The sequence below is a fragment of the Coccidioides posadasii genome, chromosome 1 (assembly GCF_018416015.2).
Source record: "Coccidioides posadasii str. Silveira chromosome 1, complete sequence".
In the NCBI taxonomy this organism is placed as follows: domain Eukaryota; kingdom Fungi; phylum Ascomycota; class Eurotiomycetes; order Onygenales; family Onygenaceae; genus Coccidioides; species Coccidioides posadasii.
In genome coordinates, this window is record NC_089407.1 from 1,591,229 (window position 1) to 1,607,295 (window position 16,067).

Sequence of the window (16,067 nt, forward strand, 5' to 3'; positions counted from 1 at the left end):
CTCACGTAGGGAATTCCCATCAAGCTGTTTTGTGTTGATGGAAGCGATGCGCTAGTTAAGTTCGCAAGAATATTGCTTAATATAACTAACAATGGCGTAACTAACTGTGCCCTGATAGCAGGCGTAAAAGTGTGTCGTGATAGCATCTTTACCCGTCCAGTTAGTAGTTGCCAAATGTTGGATCACAAAGAGACATATAAATGAAGGTGGCAATGGAGGCAGTAAAATCCAGTCTCATGAAATAATAAGTCCAAAAAGGTGATGCCCGATGGTGATCTGTTCCACAGGCCCCTGAGCGTGCGCTGCGAGGGCTCTGCGGATTTGATTTCAGCAGTACTTAAGTCTTGGCGCTGGTTCCGTCTGATGTCAAGTTCAGTTGCCATTTTTTTTGTGCACTTCGCCGCACGAAGAACCATCCACCAGGGAACACCCTTCACTGTTTCCGCCAGTTCATTCTCATCTGCATCCTTGGGCACTGTGGAATCTTGTTATAGCCTCCACTTCTTCACATTGGCATTGCCGGAGAAAAGGCTCGGTATTACTACCTCTGCAGCTCCATCGCTTCCCCGGTAACTACTTGCGCCAGTAAGCGGAGCCTAGCAAATAATGCATTTTACAGAGGAGCAAGCGGTAGAGGTGAAGACATGGGTGATTAAGAGGCTAGAGGACATGTAAGTGCTTGATTGTCTTATTGCTATGCTCCGCTCACCTTAAATGGTGACTTCTGGCAAAGAGGCCTGGCTGCACTTACATTTACTAACGCAACGGGGAGCAGCTCCGACGCCGATGCAGATGTCCTTGCAGATTACGTGCTAGCTCTAATTCGCTCCGATGCGCCAGATGAGGAGATTCGCAAGGTGTCGGTAGAGAATCTGGAAGATTTCCTGAAAGAAAGTAAGTGCATGTTATCGCCTTTCCGGGGAAATTAGCTATGATATGGCAAGACAATAAGTACAAGGATTGGAATTCTAATGTGACAATACGCATAGACACTGTCAAGTTCGTTGATGAAATTTTTGAGAGATACAATCCGAAATCCGAATCCGCTCCAACTGCATCCGTACCCCCTCCAGCATTGCCAACGCCCGCCGTGACCGTACCTTTTAACCAGTCCGGGTCGCCGAGTCAGACTGCACAATTTATAACAACTCCAGCTGGTTCTTCGGGATCTCCAGGCAGGGGTGGCTTCCAAGGAAACGCCCCGGGTTTCGGCGGCAGAAAACGAAGTTTCAACGACGTTGCTCAGGGCGGGGCCGAGCACGACTCGCATCATAGAAGCTATGATCGGCCTTTCAAGACGATGCGAGGCAAGCGTGGAGGACGAGGTGATAGGTTGGCTGGCGGATGGGATAGTCAACGACCCGCCCCGACTGCTCAGCTATTTGCTCCGAACCCACAAGCCGGGTTTCGAGGCATGCCTCCTACTGCACAGCCGGGGTTTCCACCGTTTGACCCTAACGATCCCATGGCTGCGATGCTAGCGCTACAAAGTATGGGATTTCCGCAATTACCTGGAATGCCGAATCTTGCCCAGGTACCTCCGCTAGGACAGAATCAACCTGGATCTCCGCCTGCTAAGGTTGCGCAGCGGTGTAACAACTACGATACTCAAGGATTTTGCGTCCTGGGAAGCACATGTCCCTACCAGCATGGATCGGACCATTTGATTGCGCCTCCGAAGGACGACGGTAAGTGGAATTTTTGTTTTCTCGTTACGATAGCTCATTGCTAATGTGATTGCAGAGTACGACCCTACGAAATCCAATATTTTGACGGATCGCCCATTATCTGCCAACGGTACTAATGGACAGAGCCTTGGCTTATCTCGTGGAGGAGATAGAGGACGGGGCCGTGGGCGTGGCCGAGGGGATAGAGGGGGGTTTAGCGGGCAAAGGCGTGGTCGCGCAGAGTTCTCGCATGCCGGCCCTAACGAAGACCAGTCTATTACAACAATTGTTGTTGAGCAGATACCCGAGGACAAGTTTAATGAGCAGACAGTACGAGACTTCTTTTCCGAGTTTGGTAATATTGCTGAGATCACTATGAAACCATATCGGCACCTTGCGCTTGTCAAATACGACGACTATGCATCGGCTAAACAAGCATGGGCAAGCCCAAAGGTTATCTTCGACAATCGATTTGTCAAGGTATACTGGTACAAGCCTGGACGGGGTGAAACGAACGGCAGTACCCAGGCAGAAGATAAGCCATTCAACCAAGAAGAATTTGAAAAGCAACAAGCTGAAGCCCAAAAGGCTTATGAGGAGAAAATGAAGAAACGAAAAGAAACAGAGGAGGCTATGCAAGCTCTTGAAAAACAGAAAGAGGAATTGCTGAAAAAACAACAGGAAGAAAAGGCGAGACTACTGCAACGGCTCGGCATGAAAGGTGCAACTAACGGGGAAGAGGCTCCGACTGAAAAGCAAGGCGAGGATGTGAGTATGGAACCTGTAGATAGTCAGGAGAGCGAGAAAACGAAACAGCTACGTGCACAACTGGCAGCATTGGAGGCGGAAGCCCAGAGACTTGGTCTCGATCCAAATGCTGCGCCGGACTCTGGGCAAGGGCGTGGCAGAGGCTGGGGTGGTTATCGTGGACGTGGTGGATTCCCCCCACGAGGTCGCGGTTATGATCCTTTTGCTGCTCGAGGTGGATATCGTGGCAGGGGAAGTTTCCGCGGGCGCGGGGGTGTGCTCCGACTTGATAACCGCCCTCGAAGGGTTGCCATCTCTGGAGTCGAGTTCAACACCGATCGTGATGAGGCGCTGAGGCAGTATCTTTTGGTATGTGATAATCTTTCCTTTTCCTTTGTTTGTGGCGTCTCTAACTCTTTCTCAGACTATCGGGGAATATGATAGCATTGAGCCAAACCCAGATCGACAAGACTCCCAGATTGTTGCCTTCAAGGATCGATATGTTGCAGAGCAGCTCATCTACGGAACTTCTGATATCCCAGGCGTGGGTCGTGTCGAAATGACGTGGGTAGCCAACCCACCGATAACCGCTTCAGCACAACCAGCTGTCCCCAAGAAAATGGACGGCGATGCAACAATGGGTGGTGACGATACCGAGCTTCTGTCGATGAGGAAGGACGTCAGTCATGATGTTGACTACGATGTTGCTGAAGTGGATGATACGTGGGAGGTAGCATGAGTCCCCTGAACTTATGAGTGGCCTAGATCTGATCCGCATAAAATCGACGACTTGGAAGCGATGTTTTCTTAACGTGTAAGCATAATGTACGCTATATCTTTCGGAGCTTTCAAAGCTTACTCTCCATGATCTTCTGGTGTCTTAAAAATGCTAGATTAATCTCTCTTAATGTTTGCATTCGCCGGTCTAGCACATTTGATATCCTCTCCAAAATTTTATGACCTGCTACTCCTGTTCCGTGAAATACCTTGCAACAACTTTGGATTAATCGAGAACTTGGATTTTGTATTTCTCTATTGATTGCCACACTGCGTTCGTCAACCCCTCAGAGTCTTTAATTTTCAGAAAACAGTGATCAAAGTGCCGGATCCTTGTGCTCCCACGGGAGAGCCGGGAAACAATATGTCCTGGATTACTTCGTTATGACGAAGTTGTGGTTAAGCTGGAGAATGCTGGCGATCCATCAAGTCCCTGACAGCCAAAGAATAAAGGATCGTACCTCATCATATTTACTCAATACATACCTTTGACTGCCAGGAATATCCGAGTGTGGTAACAATTTTGAAGGAAATACATTTTAATGTATGAAGTACCCGCATGTCACATCAGCCGTGCCAGGGAATCTAGCGAGTACAGAAGCATGTGCCTCTGTGGCTAACTTTTCACAAAAAATACCCTGTATCATTATTAGACAGTTGGTTTGAACATACATCATCACGAAGAATGGATCGATCAACATCTCTACAATCTTCTTGCGTGTAAGAAATGACCAAGAGGGGGGCCTAACACTATCAAGAAGACCAGGCCCTATAGCTCCAAGGTTAGGATAGGAGATCCAATGCACACAGGCTCCTTGTAATCGCAGAGTAAAATTGTATTGAGATGTTGCAGCATGACAAGCAGGATTACATGACAATAAAGACGTTGTTCCTTGGGTTTCCAATTGAGGTCGATCTCACAATCCATTTGTTCACAAGATCTAGATACACGCGTGGTTAGCGACTGCAATGTTGTGGCGAAGCAAAAATCTGAAAGAGAGCGCAAGACCAAGTCAAATGTAATGGTTGAAAGGACGCATATCCTGAATCAGGGCGCATGGTAGTGCGATGAGCAAAAGAAATTGTGTTCCTTCAACCTGTGACAGAGCACTAATGTTGGTGTTACAGTTGGATCTTCACACAGATTTCATGAAAGAAATATCAACTCAAAAAGCAGTGGTCCTGGCTTCTAACGTCTCACTTCTGCAGTTGAGAACGGCCATCTAGGGGAACAAGATGAGGTTTAGATGTTGGACATGGTGCTGCAGCGCCTCCCTGTTGGGCTTACTATTAATTGTGAGCTGAGTACGACAGCAGTTCCAGTTTCTGCAGCAGAATCTCATAGTTTGTGCTTTGAAGGCTAGAGACTAAGATATGGCGAGGCTGCGACACCACATCCGAGAGAACCCTGAGTTTCCAATGGTGATCCCATGTCGAGGAGGCAGAGTCCATCCACGGTAATCAAATGAGGGAAAGTTTAAGACGTCGACTCTCTTGGACGCATCTCGCCCGTTTCGCGTTGGAATCACCGCGGCTCCTTCAAGAGTATAAAAGTGCGAGATGCTGCTCCCAAATCTCAGCCATCAAAACTGACACGGTCGTGTACCATGCTCATCATACACACCTACATCTTTTTCTTGTCTGTGCTATTCAGCACCCTGGTGGCCGGAGTGCCCCATATCCCTCGAAAACAGATTGTCGGAGCGTCCGCCTCTGCCCCGATATCAACCCTTTACATCTCAAAAGCTCAACCCCCGTACCCGTTCAAGAACCGGACCATCCTAAAAACCATTCGCGATAGCTTGACAGGTCGATTGCCTTTCCCAATTTGTGCGAAAGGAGCTGCCGAGTTTCAGTACCAGTTAGCTAAGACCTCTATCGATTACGCCTGCAAGAACTCCAAAGCATGGAACTATTCCATCGTTCCGCCAATATCTTTAGGCAATGGAAAAACAGCCGACGGCAAGACAAAAACGATCGGTCTCAGTGCTGACCAAGGAATGAATGGCACCTCTAATAAATTCTGGCTCGGCATCCACCACGCAACCCATAGATGTACCGGTCCATTGAAGTTCGCTGTCGGCAACTCCGATCAGGAGAAACGCGACCACTGCATCGCCCGCTTCCGCAGGATAATCGACAGGTGCCGCACGGACGGAAACAGCGGTGGCTACCTCAGAGATGGTTGTGCTGTGTATACTGTCAAGGCTCTTCCCCAGGATGAGACACTCACTGACAGCTGGTGGCCGAAACTGGGGGATTTCAAGTGCAAGCCGTCTGACGGGGCCGATCGGGGGAAATGTACTTGTTGGTTTTCAAATTATCCCTGGTCAACGGACACTTTCAAGATGCCGAACAACGGCGACTGTACAAATGTGGACAGAACTCAGTTGGCATAAGCTGGTTGTGTTAATTCGTTCTGTGCGTGGGGGGCGTTATCTCAAGACTTGGGCCTCTTTATTCTTTTCGAGTGTCTGGCCGCAATTAGCAAGTAGCCACGGAGTAATCCGTACAGAATTTTCGAATTAATAGTCTGCTGAGATATGTCAACTCATCTAGTTATCACCTGGATTCGCGAGCTACCTGGTTCCTTAGTCCTTTAAATTCGACTCTCCTGTGAGATAGGATCAGCCCACCGAAAGCAGTGCTAAACCGAAGCTACTTTGCGGCAGTACGAAAACACACAGAGTAGATAACTACTAGTAAATGGGAGATTAACCATCAGACAGAAATATAGCATGATACACAGTCCTTGCGATACCATTGCTCGGTGATATCAAATGTTCGTTGACAGTAACCGAACAAGGTTGGGATTGCGGATAGCAAACCAGTCGATTTAACTATGTACGAGTACTCCGTAGTTAAGTAGTTAACTAGCTCGGCAAGCCGCTGCTGAGACGATCCAGGATTAACTAACGTAATTCCCAAGCGAGCCGATCACCCAAGCGAACCGATCACCAAAACCACTGTATCCCAACTAGTTAGTTTTGAATTCAAATTATCTCAACGCAACAACACTCAATTAAATTCAATTAAATTACACTTGGTTGAGGACATCTTAATCTTGTATGCCCAAGAGTACCACAATTACTACAGTATTGTGGAGCTCATCAGCATGGAGCAGGCTTAGATGATGGGGGATTACAGGATTGAATAACTGCTGGTTCAACAGGTGCTGCAGACTCTGCAGATGCTGTAGATGAATCTAGAAGACTTTCAATCTCTTCTCTAGTTAAATCTTCTACTTCTTGTTAAATTTGGTGCCTAGATCTCTTGTGTTTTTGCTTCTCTATCTTATTTGTGTTGAATATATCCTGGTATTGCTTCTTCATAATTGTGGCACTGACCATTCTGTATTTGCAGGTCTTGATAATTTGATCAAAACCTTCCATAAAGTCTTGAGACTGATCCTTCACTAAGCTCTTGATCTTATTTGCCTGCTGGTGTAATTGCTGAGGATTACTAGATGTTTGAAGCATTCAGAACATGGTTGAATTGCTAGAGCTGTGTGGGGAGATAGAGATCTGTAGTTGAATATCCAGCTGCTGAAGAATATAGTCAGATTAAAAGAGCACTATTCCAGCTGTCTTGAAGTTATTTTGAATAGTCTGAGATTTGAAGACTGCAGTGCATGCTGTAGAATAAGTATCTAGAAAATCTGTCTTTCAAATAACATTAAATTCAAGCTGCATTTGCTGCTGAACTAGGTCTTCATATGCTTGCTTTAAAACTGAGAAAATGCTCATATCTAGTGGCTGCAGAAGATGAGAGAGATGAAATGGCATGCAAAGATATATTATAGCATTATTCTTGCAAATTTGATCAAATTCTGGGGTAAGATGACTGCTGTACTCATTCAGGATAAGAAGAATAGAACTGCCAACTCTATATAGATTTGCCACAGGAATAAAGACCTGTTGAAGCTATTTAAGATTTATTTTATCAGTAGTCCAGCTATTTGAACTAGCATCTAGTCTTTAGTCTTCTGGAAGGCCTTCAAACTACCCTTTCAACAAGCCCTGATCTTTAAGAATAATGTAGGGGGGTAGAGTGTAAGGATTCGCCGCAAACCCCTTACACAGACAAACAGCACCCATGAGGGCCAGAGGCCTCAGCTTGCAAGCTGCTGGAAGTTGCATGTGTTCTCATAAGGCACTAAGTCACATGCTCACAAGCACACATAAAAGATCATCACTGTGTGAATCTCTTGCTGGAAGTCAGTGGCAATCTTGTTTACAAGTTGTACATAATTGCTAGAATACAGATCTTTTATCTCACATACTCTTTTTCTCATGTATATTTCTTCTAGAGATTCATTATCATGCTGATCTACATGTACAATTCTCACATTTTGCCACTCTTCTTTAATGACATCCAATAATGGTATCAACACAAAGAAGCCAACTCTCTGAAACTTGTGAATCTGGAACACCAGCCAAAAATCTATCTGAAGAATAAATCCAAGTTCACAAAGAGATAACCAATCTTGACATGTCATCTCTCTCAACTGTTGATGAAACAAGCACTGTGAACTCAGAGAGAGAGTCTACTCTGATATCAAAAGATAAAATCCAACAGCTTTGTGAGGAGACCAAACTACTAAAGAAAATGATGAAATGGCAAGAGAAGTTAAATACTCTCCAGAACACCCAAAAACACTCACAAAGTGAATCTCTTGATATAGCTATCTTTAATCTAATACCCACAAAGCATCTGTCAATCTTGAGACCACCACAACACATAAAGCACTATCAGACTGGAACCTACACACAATATTGCCAGTTCATCTCAGATATTGAATCCATTCACAACACAAGCAAACTGAATAATGAGGATACCCTCACATATGCTCTTACAGAACTTGGTTATATTGAGAAAGATCTTTGGAAGGCCCATCACAAAGATAATCTATCAAAAAACAACTGGACTAGCCTTAAAGAATTTCTATGTGTAAGGCTAGAAGATCCAGCAAACTGCACATGAAACTTTTAACAAGCAATCTTTGATCTTTGCAAAAGTTTGAATGAAACTGATTATGTCTATTGTCAATAATTTCTAGAGCTCATAACAGAGATTGGTGAAGAATTTGAAGATTCCACAAAAATAAAGAAGAATCTGTTTATATGGAGCTTGAATAAGCTCATGCAAACTAAACTGAATGAACAGCTGGAGATACCAGATGACATTGATGATATAGTAGCACTGGCCATCTAGCTCCAACCAAGTGTGTCAGTAGTCTATATGAAGAATGCCTCACATGTGAAGTCTACCAATCTAGTTAAAAGTGCTTGTAGAGATATGAAGACTAATGACTCAAGACTGTAAATGAATAAGAGAAGTCAACTCCAGAGACCTGCTCAGAAGATGGGGAAGAATCTTATCAAGAATTATGTAGTCTTGAAAAAGAATGGAAGATGCTTTGAGTGTGGCCAAAAGAGCTATCTCACAAAAGACTGTTTCAAGAAGAAGAAGAGTAGTGAATAGAAAGTTAGAGAGCTGTAAGTAGATAAAATCAATATAATAAAGTTATTCAAGAACAGTCTTCTTGCTCTTTCCTCTATTGTTCTAGACACATGAAGCTCAACTGACAGAAGTATTATCTGGTCAGCACTAATAAATTTGAGCTGTCAATCTCTAGTGATCAGTTCATGATTGGCCACAAAGCTAGATCTAGAGATGCACAAGATGTCTATAGAGATTGAAACTACTATAGATTATAAGAATATCACTCTTGCAGAAGGAATTGCAAATATATTCTTTAAAGTTTGTAACTCTCAGAGAAACTGGCAGTTGTTTCATAAACAAGTGATAGTTGCAAATATAAGAGATAAGATGCTAGTGGGTTTGAGCTAGCTGCAGCAATACAATCTCAAGATATGTTTCAAGAAACTAAGACTAGAGTTTCAAACTGTGTATTACAATCTACTCACAAAGATTAAACCAGTTAATCTCTCAGAGCTTGTAGAAGAAGAGAAGCCCATCTATATAATAACTCTTTATAAATCAGAACAGATGGTGACAGCAGATCTAGATCTTCAGATACTGAAAGTCTACTGCAAACTTGCAGAAGTATTTAGTAACAAGAGAGCTTGAGAGCTGCCACCACACTACAAAGATGATTTGACTATAGATCTTGAATTAGAGAAGCAGCCAGAATTTGAAAGAACATACAGACTTTTACAAGCTAAGCAAGAGACTCTTTACAAATATCTGAACAGTACTCTAATCTATAGATTCATCTGGCTCTTCAAGTCATCTGCAGAAGCATCCATTCTGTTCATATTCAAGAAGAATAGTGAACTAAGAATGTGTGTGAACTATTACAATCTGAATTTAAAAACAGTCAAGAATAGATATTCTCTATCACTGATTGAAGATGTGTTATATAAGCTTACAGGAGCTGCAATATTCACTCAGTTAAATATTAAGAATATCTATCATAAACTGAGAATTTATAAAGAGAATAAGTGGAAGACTGCATTTCAGACTTCACAGAGACTATTTAAGTACTTGATAGTGCTTTTTGAACTCACAAATGCACCAGCAGCTTTCCAATTATATATCATGAAGGCACTTAGCAAATATCTGGATGTGTTTGTGGTGGCCTATCTTGATAATGTGGTTGTGTACTTAGCTTGTGAGAAAGACCATGAGAAGCATATGAAATTGATACTTAAAATACTCAAGAATACAGATCTTTATTGCAAGCTGGCAAAGTACAAGTTCAATGCTTACAAGATTAACTATCTTGAATATGTTATAACACCAGAAAGTATTCTTATGGAGAAGAGCTGCATGAACACTATTCTTGACTAGCCAGAGCCAATCAGTAAGAAAGAGATTCAGATCTTCTTAGAATTTGCAAACTTCTACAGACACTTTATCTCAAGATTCTCTAAGATAGTCTGTGGCCTGACTGCTCTCCTAAAGAGAGAAGAAGCAAAGCTAAGCAGATGTGTATGAAGAGAGATGAGAAGAGAAGTCAACACTTTCATAACTAAGAAAGATTGTGAAGCCTTCATAAGTCTGAAAAGAGTATTTGTGGAAGCTGTTATGCTTCACCATTTTGATATAAAACAGAAGACCAGATTGGAAACAGATGTATCTGACTTTGTGATGTGTGGTATTCTATTACAGCTGGCAAAGAATGGCATCTGGGTTTCAGTTGAATTTTATTTGTGAAAGATGCAACCTGCAGAGATGAACTATGGCATTTATAATCAGGAACTGCTTGTGATTGTGAAGTTATTTAGATATTGATGCTGCTGGTTAGAAGGCTTGTGAACACTAGTTCAAGTTCTTACAGACTATAATAGCCTGCACTACTTCCAGACTGCTCAAGATCTCTTGTGAAGACAGGTCTGCTGGGTGCAAAGGCTGACAGTCTTTTGATTCACAGTTGACCATGTAAAAGGAACTAAGAATCTGACAGATGAACTCTTATAAAGATCTGACTATATCAAGAAGACTGGTCTAGATGATAAGAAGAGTTATAAGACTGCAAACCAACTAAGAGTAATGCTTGTGAAGGAGTAAGAGATTACAGAAAAGTTGAAATCAACAGCTCAAGTTTCTCTTAACCAGAGAGAGAAGAAAGAAGATGAGAATGTGCAACTTATCTCTATAAAGCTTCAGATTGAGATCAAGAAACTACTTGTGAAGATTATCTTGAAAGACATATGCAAAGTAAAGAAGATTGTAATGCAGGTTCAGAAGACTAAAGATCTGATCTGTAAGAAGAATTCTTATAAAAAGAACAGCTTCAATCTGTTAATATTACTGTCAAATCTACTGCAAAGTGATGACTATGCAGCTGAGATCTGTAAAGACATTAAGATGAGCACAAAGAAATTTATAATGTGGAAAGAGAAGAAGAGTATTCTCTATAGAGATAGTTATGTGTACATTTCTCAGAATAAGACTCTGTAAATAGAGCTGATTAGGCATTATTATAATCTATCTCTTGTGGGATATTTTGCTACAGTAAGAATGTACAAGCTTATAGCTTGCAAATACTTTTGGCCAAGAATAAGAGAACTGATAAAGAAGTATTGTGAAGCCTGTGAAGTCTGTCAGAACTCAAGAAGAGTTTGTAGAAAGTCTCAAGAAGAACTATCACTCTTATTAATTTCAAATTACTCTTGAGAATCTATTAGTATAGATGTTATTACAGATCTTCCTGCAAGCCTGAATTTTAAGAAGATGCAGTTTGACTGTATTCTGGTTGTAGTGGACTGGTTCACAAAGATAGCTTACTTTATCCCTACAACAAAGAAACTGACATCAGAGAAATTGGCCCATCTCTTTATTTGTGAGATAGTGAGATTGCATGGATTATCTGCAAGTATAGTAACAGATTGAGAATCTCTGTTCACAAGTGAATTTTGGAGTGATTTGACTCACATCTTGAAGATTGTGAGAGCAACAAGCACAGCATTTCACCCATAAACTAATGGTCAGACTGAGAGACTGAATAGTGTGCTGGAGTAGTATCTGCAAAGCTATATTAATTATAATCAGAATGACTGGATGATGTGGTTGCCAATAGCTAAGTTCACATACAATAACTTATAACAGACTTCCACACAGAAATCATCTTTCCAGCTGATATATAAGCTGAATTCATGAATGGAATTCTTGGACCCTGATGAGTATAGCTATATGTGCAAGAATTCAAGAGATCAGATGGAGACAATAAGATTGCTCTGTAAAGAGATCAAGAAATTGCTCACAAAGACACAAGTCTATCAGAAGAAGTACTATAACCAGAAGCACACCACAAAGATCTTCCAGATGAAAGACAAGATATGACTTGATCTTTGTAATATCAAGACCACACAGCCTAACAAAAAACTGGATTTGTTGAGGCATGGGTCTTGTAGAATTATGGAGAAGATAGACTTGTGAACCTACAGACTGGAACTGTCTCCAGGTCTGTAAACTCATAATATCTTTCATGTATCTCTGCTCCACAAACACAAGATCTGTGAAGAAATTGATAGCTCATCTCATCATAAAGTTTGTGAGATAGATAAGAATGAAAAGAAGTACTAGGTCCATAAGATAATTAACTTGAAGAGAGAGGGTCACAAGCTGTGGTACAGAATACATTGGAAAGAATATAATAATAAGAAGAACAAGACATGGATTCTTGTGAGCAATGTCCATCCACTGAGAAAGCTACTCCAACAATTCCATAGTAGGAACCTAGACAAGCCTGGTTTGTGAAAGAAATGAATGGAGGTAGTGGAACTAGAAAATGAATTAGAGAGAGAAAAGATATAGTCAAACTGAACTGAATTCAATTGATTTCAAAACAAAAAAAGAAAAACTAAACTAAGACTATATAATTAGAGTCTCCAGCTTCTTCTGTAAAGATCTGTAACAACTACTTATAATCTTACTGCTGGAAAGAGCAAGCAAGGTGTCTATAATATAGACAGTTGTTATATTTTTGACCCAAGTCTGTGGAGATGCACTCTGTAAAGACTATATTATTATAGCTCTGCTGTGCTCTCTTGCAGACAGAGCACTCCTGTTCTGGTGATGGCTGGGCCCCAGCTCTAGTCATGAGAATACTCTTGCAGAGCTGGGTGTGGACAGCTAACTGATTTGAATTATTCAAACCAGCAATAAGCACAGGTCTTTAGATAGGCTTGTGACACCATGCTCTTTTACAGACAGATAAAGCTTGTGCCCCTGTGTGGGAGGGGAGACCTGAGAGAACCACTGAATTAATCTATAATACATCAGCAAAAGTAGCAGCTGGTGGCATTTGGATGAAGATAATCTGAAATCATTATTATTGATCTTACAGAAAGGGTGCTGGATGGTCTCAAGCATTCTGCAGAATCATGACACCTACAAACCCTGCTGGTGCAGGAGGAACAACAACAACAATCTAAAGAAGATTAGCTGTAAACTAAAATATAATAGAGAATACTCACATTTCTGGCTGGGGCTGGAGCAACAATCACAGAAGAGGGAGACAGAGTGGCAGAATCTTAACTCCATCAGCATGCAAACTAATATCAGCTCACAAGAAGCACTTACAGCTGTTACAAATGTAGACCTAGACCAACCAAGCATTGAACAACATTGGATGTTCAGAGGTATTCACATGACCCCAATGCTGAATGTATAAGAATCACATGATTCACATGAATTATGGGAACCTCAGCATTCAGTCTTCAAGTAAGAGAACCTCTATGTTTTACACACAACTCTCTTCTATCAGTTGCAGGCATTGTATCTACTTAGCTCTTTCATATCTCTAATTCTGGGAAAATTTATATGACCTACAACCAGTTCATTTAACATTCTGAACACTCTGACATATGATTGCCTAAGTTAGTACAATGCCATCAAGACCTACAAGATGAACCACAACAACACCCTACATTGTGGACCCAACAGAGATAGACACTAACATGGAGGAGATGAACATTAATAAAGGTGCTGGTAGCAGTAAAGCCACCACCAGCAAGACACCAGCAGATGATACAGGCAACAGAGATACATCCCTCAATATATTGAACAAAACCTGAAGAAAGAAGATCTTTAAAGAAAAAAAGATATATCTGCAAAAGAATCTAGCAGACATATATAAATAAAACAAGATACACAGACTGCAGAAGTAGATAAAATATAAATAGAGAATAGCAAATAATAATTTTTCTTTAGAGTTTCTCTTACACACAAGACTGATAGAGAAGTTAGATAATTTCAATAATGTAAAGTCACTAAAAGTATTTTACTACTATGACAAATCACTTGGCAAGTGCAAATTATAATTAGCTTTAATAAGACAGCAGTTTTGCCTGAGAAAATCATTATAAAAGACACCAAATGTGGTCAGAATTGATTAGGCATTCAGCCATTTTCATAACAAATCTCAGATGCATTGGGCAGATGTTGAGAATAGAGAGAGAACAACTACCCATATTATGAAATAAATTCAAGATGTGGTGTAAGAACAATATTGAACTCAAGATAACTTGTAGTTAAGACACAATGCAGCATTATCATGATACCATTCAACAAGAGAACCAACCCATACTCTTGTTTTTTACATACATTGTCAAACTCAAACAGAATCTGGATAGTTTACCAGATGAATTCTTTTATGTACTCTTTCTACAGATGAAGCTCAGATTAATTATCCAGACTGAACTAGATAAACTACAACACTAATCAAAAATAGTTGCAGAATTATAAGAATAAGCAATGCTTATTGAGTCCATTCTAGAAAAGAAGAAGCAAAGTCAGTGGAACAAGAACTAAAATGAGAAGAAATGAAAAATCTCAATCTCTCAAGAGAAAGATGCATTTCAACAAGACAACAAAGAAGATTATCCATAAATAAAGAAGATACCAGTGAAACCACTTTCAAAAATATTGAAAGAGAAATATAAATAACAAATGAATGAAGAGCTCTGTCTAAGATGTAATTAATCAGACTATAGGACAAAGTTCTGTACAAACAGCTTCAACAAGTCCCAGCAGACAGACAAAAAGAACAAGAATCAGACAAAGACTAGAGTTATAAAGCTCATGCAAGACCCAGGTCAAACATTAGAAAGACAGAGTGTTAACTCAATAGAGAAGACAAGCAGACACAGTATGTGTCTGTCAGCCATACTGACTACACTATCAGATGGTCTTACAGAGCAAGCTGCACTGTTGGACTCAGGTACTACAGTAGACAGTATCTTCTACAAACTGACATTCCAATTGGACTGGGATCAACCAGAAACACCTATAAAAGTTATTAAGATATTGAACAGAGCTGAGGCTGATTGGTACAGTATCTATAAGATCCAACTTACTATAACAGACTTCATAGGGACTACAAAGATAGTAAAACATACATTTGTGGTGATCAACATGGTCAATGTGAATATAGTTCTAGGCATGCCATAGTTAGAAAATTTCAACCCAGACATAGACTGAAAGAACAAGATATAACATTACTAATTCTTAGAGAAAACAGTGAAACTTCTGAATGCAGATAAATTTCTTTAAGTAGTGTGTATCAAGAACAAACTCTTTTATATTATTTTTACATCAGACAATAATCAAGTTCTGACAGAAGTGCCTGAGTGGTTGAGAGACTATAAAGATATTTTCTCAGAAGAAAAAGCAGCAGAGTTACCAGAATTAATAAAGATTAGTCACTAAATTATTCTTAAAAACAGCTGTAAGCCTCTGTACATGCCAATCTATAAACTATTGCCCAAGCAGACAGAGGTTCTACAAGAGTATATCAAGAACAAGTTATACAAGAGTTGAATACATCCATCATAAAGTTCAGCAGAGGCTTCAGTATTGTTTGCATTCAAAGCTGATGAAGAACTCAGACTCTGTATTAATTATCATGGTCTTAACACAATCACAGTGAAGAACCATTATCTCTTGCCATTGATAGACAAGATGTTAAGCTGGTTGGCAGGAGCACACTACTTTTCCAAGATAGATCTATATAATGCCTACCACCAGATTAGAATCAAAGAAGAAGACAAATAGAAGACCATATTTTGTATAAAGTTTGAGAGTTTTGAGTATCTTGTTATGTCTTTCAGATTGTCAAACACACCAGTAATCTTCCAGTTCTATATTAATAGGGTGCTGGCAGGCCTGGTTGATGTATGCTGTGTAATTTATCTAGATGATATTCTTATTTTCTCAGTCTCAGAGAGAGAGCATGAGAAACATATTAGACTAGTTATGAAGCATCTAAGAGAATACTAGTTGTTTGCAAAGCTTGCTAAGTGTGCTTTCAAAAGACAAACAATCTTATACCTTAGATATATTATTGATAACAAAGATATTAAGATGGACCCAAAGCAGGTACAAATAATTACAGAGTGACTCTTA

At 40.6% G+C, this 16,067-nt stretch overlaps 2 protein-coding genes across 2 annotated transcripts; both read left to right on the top strand.

Annotated features, from left to right (window-relative positions):
• The first annotated feature begins 377 nt into the window (after nt 1-377).
• D8B26_000459 (uncharacterized protein) lies at nt 378-3,281 on the top strand. The gene is made up of 5 exons (XM_066123236.1): nt 378-671; nt 776-894; nt 990-1,688; nt 1,744-2,783; nt 2,839-3,281. The coding sequence occupies exons 1-5, from the start codon at nt 607-609 to the stop codon at nt 3,151-3,153; spliced, it is 2,238 nt and encodes a 745-aa protein (XP_065979310.1). The 5' UTR covers nt 378-606; the 3' UTR covers nt 3,154-3,281.
• Nucleotides 3,282-4,798: 1,517 nt separating this feature from the next.
• D8B26_000460 (uncharacterized protein) lies at nt 4,799-5,590 on the top strand (the record flags this gene model as incomplete). The annotated part of the gene is made up of 1 exon (XM_003071275.1): nt 4,799-5,590. One exon carries the CDS (start codon nt 4,799-4,801, stop codon nt 5,588-5,590), a length of 792 nt encoding a protein of 263 aa, XP_003071321.1.
• Between the last annotated feature and the right edge of the window lie 10,477 nt (nt 5,591-16,067).

Coding starts and splice junctions, on each gene's coding strand:
- D8B26_000459 (XM_066123236.1), top strand. CDS start 607: ATGCATTTTACAGAGGAGCAAGCGGTAGAGGTGAAGACATGGGTGATT. Junction 895..989: donor GGAAGATTTCCTGAAAGAAA/GTAAGTGCATGT, acceptor CAATACGCATAG/ACACTGTCAAGTTCGTTGAT. Junction 2,784..2,838: donor CGCTGAGGCAGTATCTTTTG/GTATGTGATAAT, acceptor ACTCTTTCTCAG/ACTATCGGGGAATATGATAG.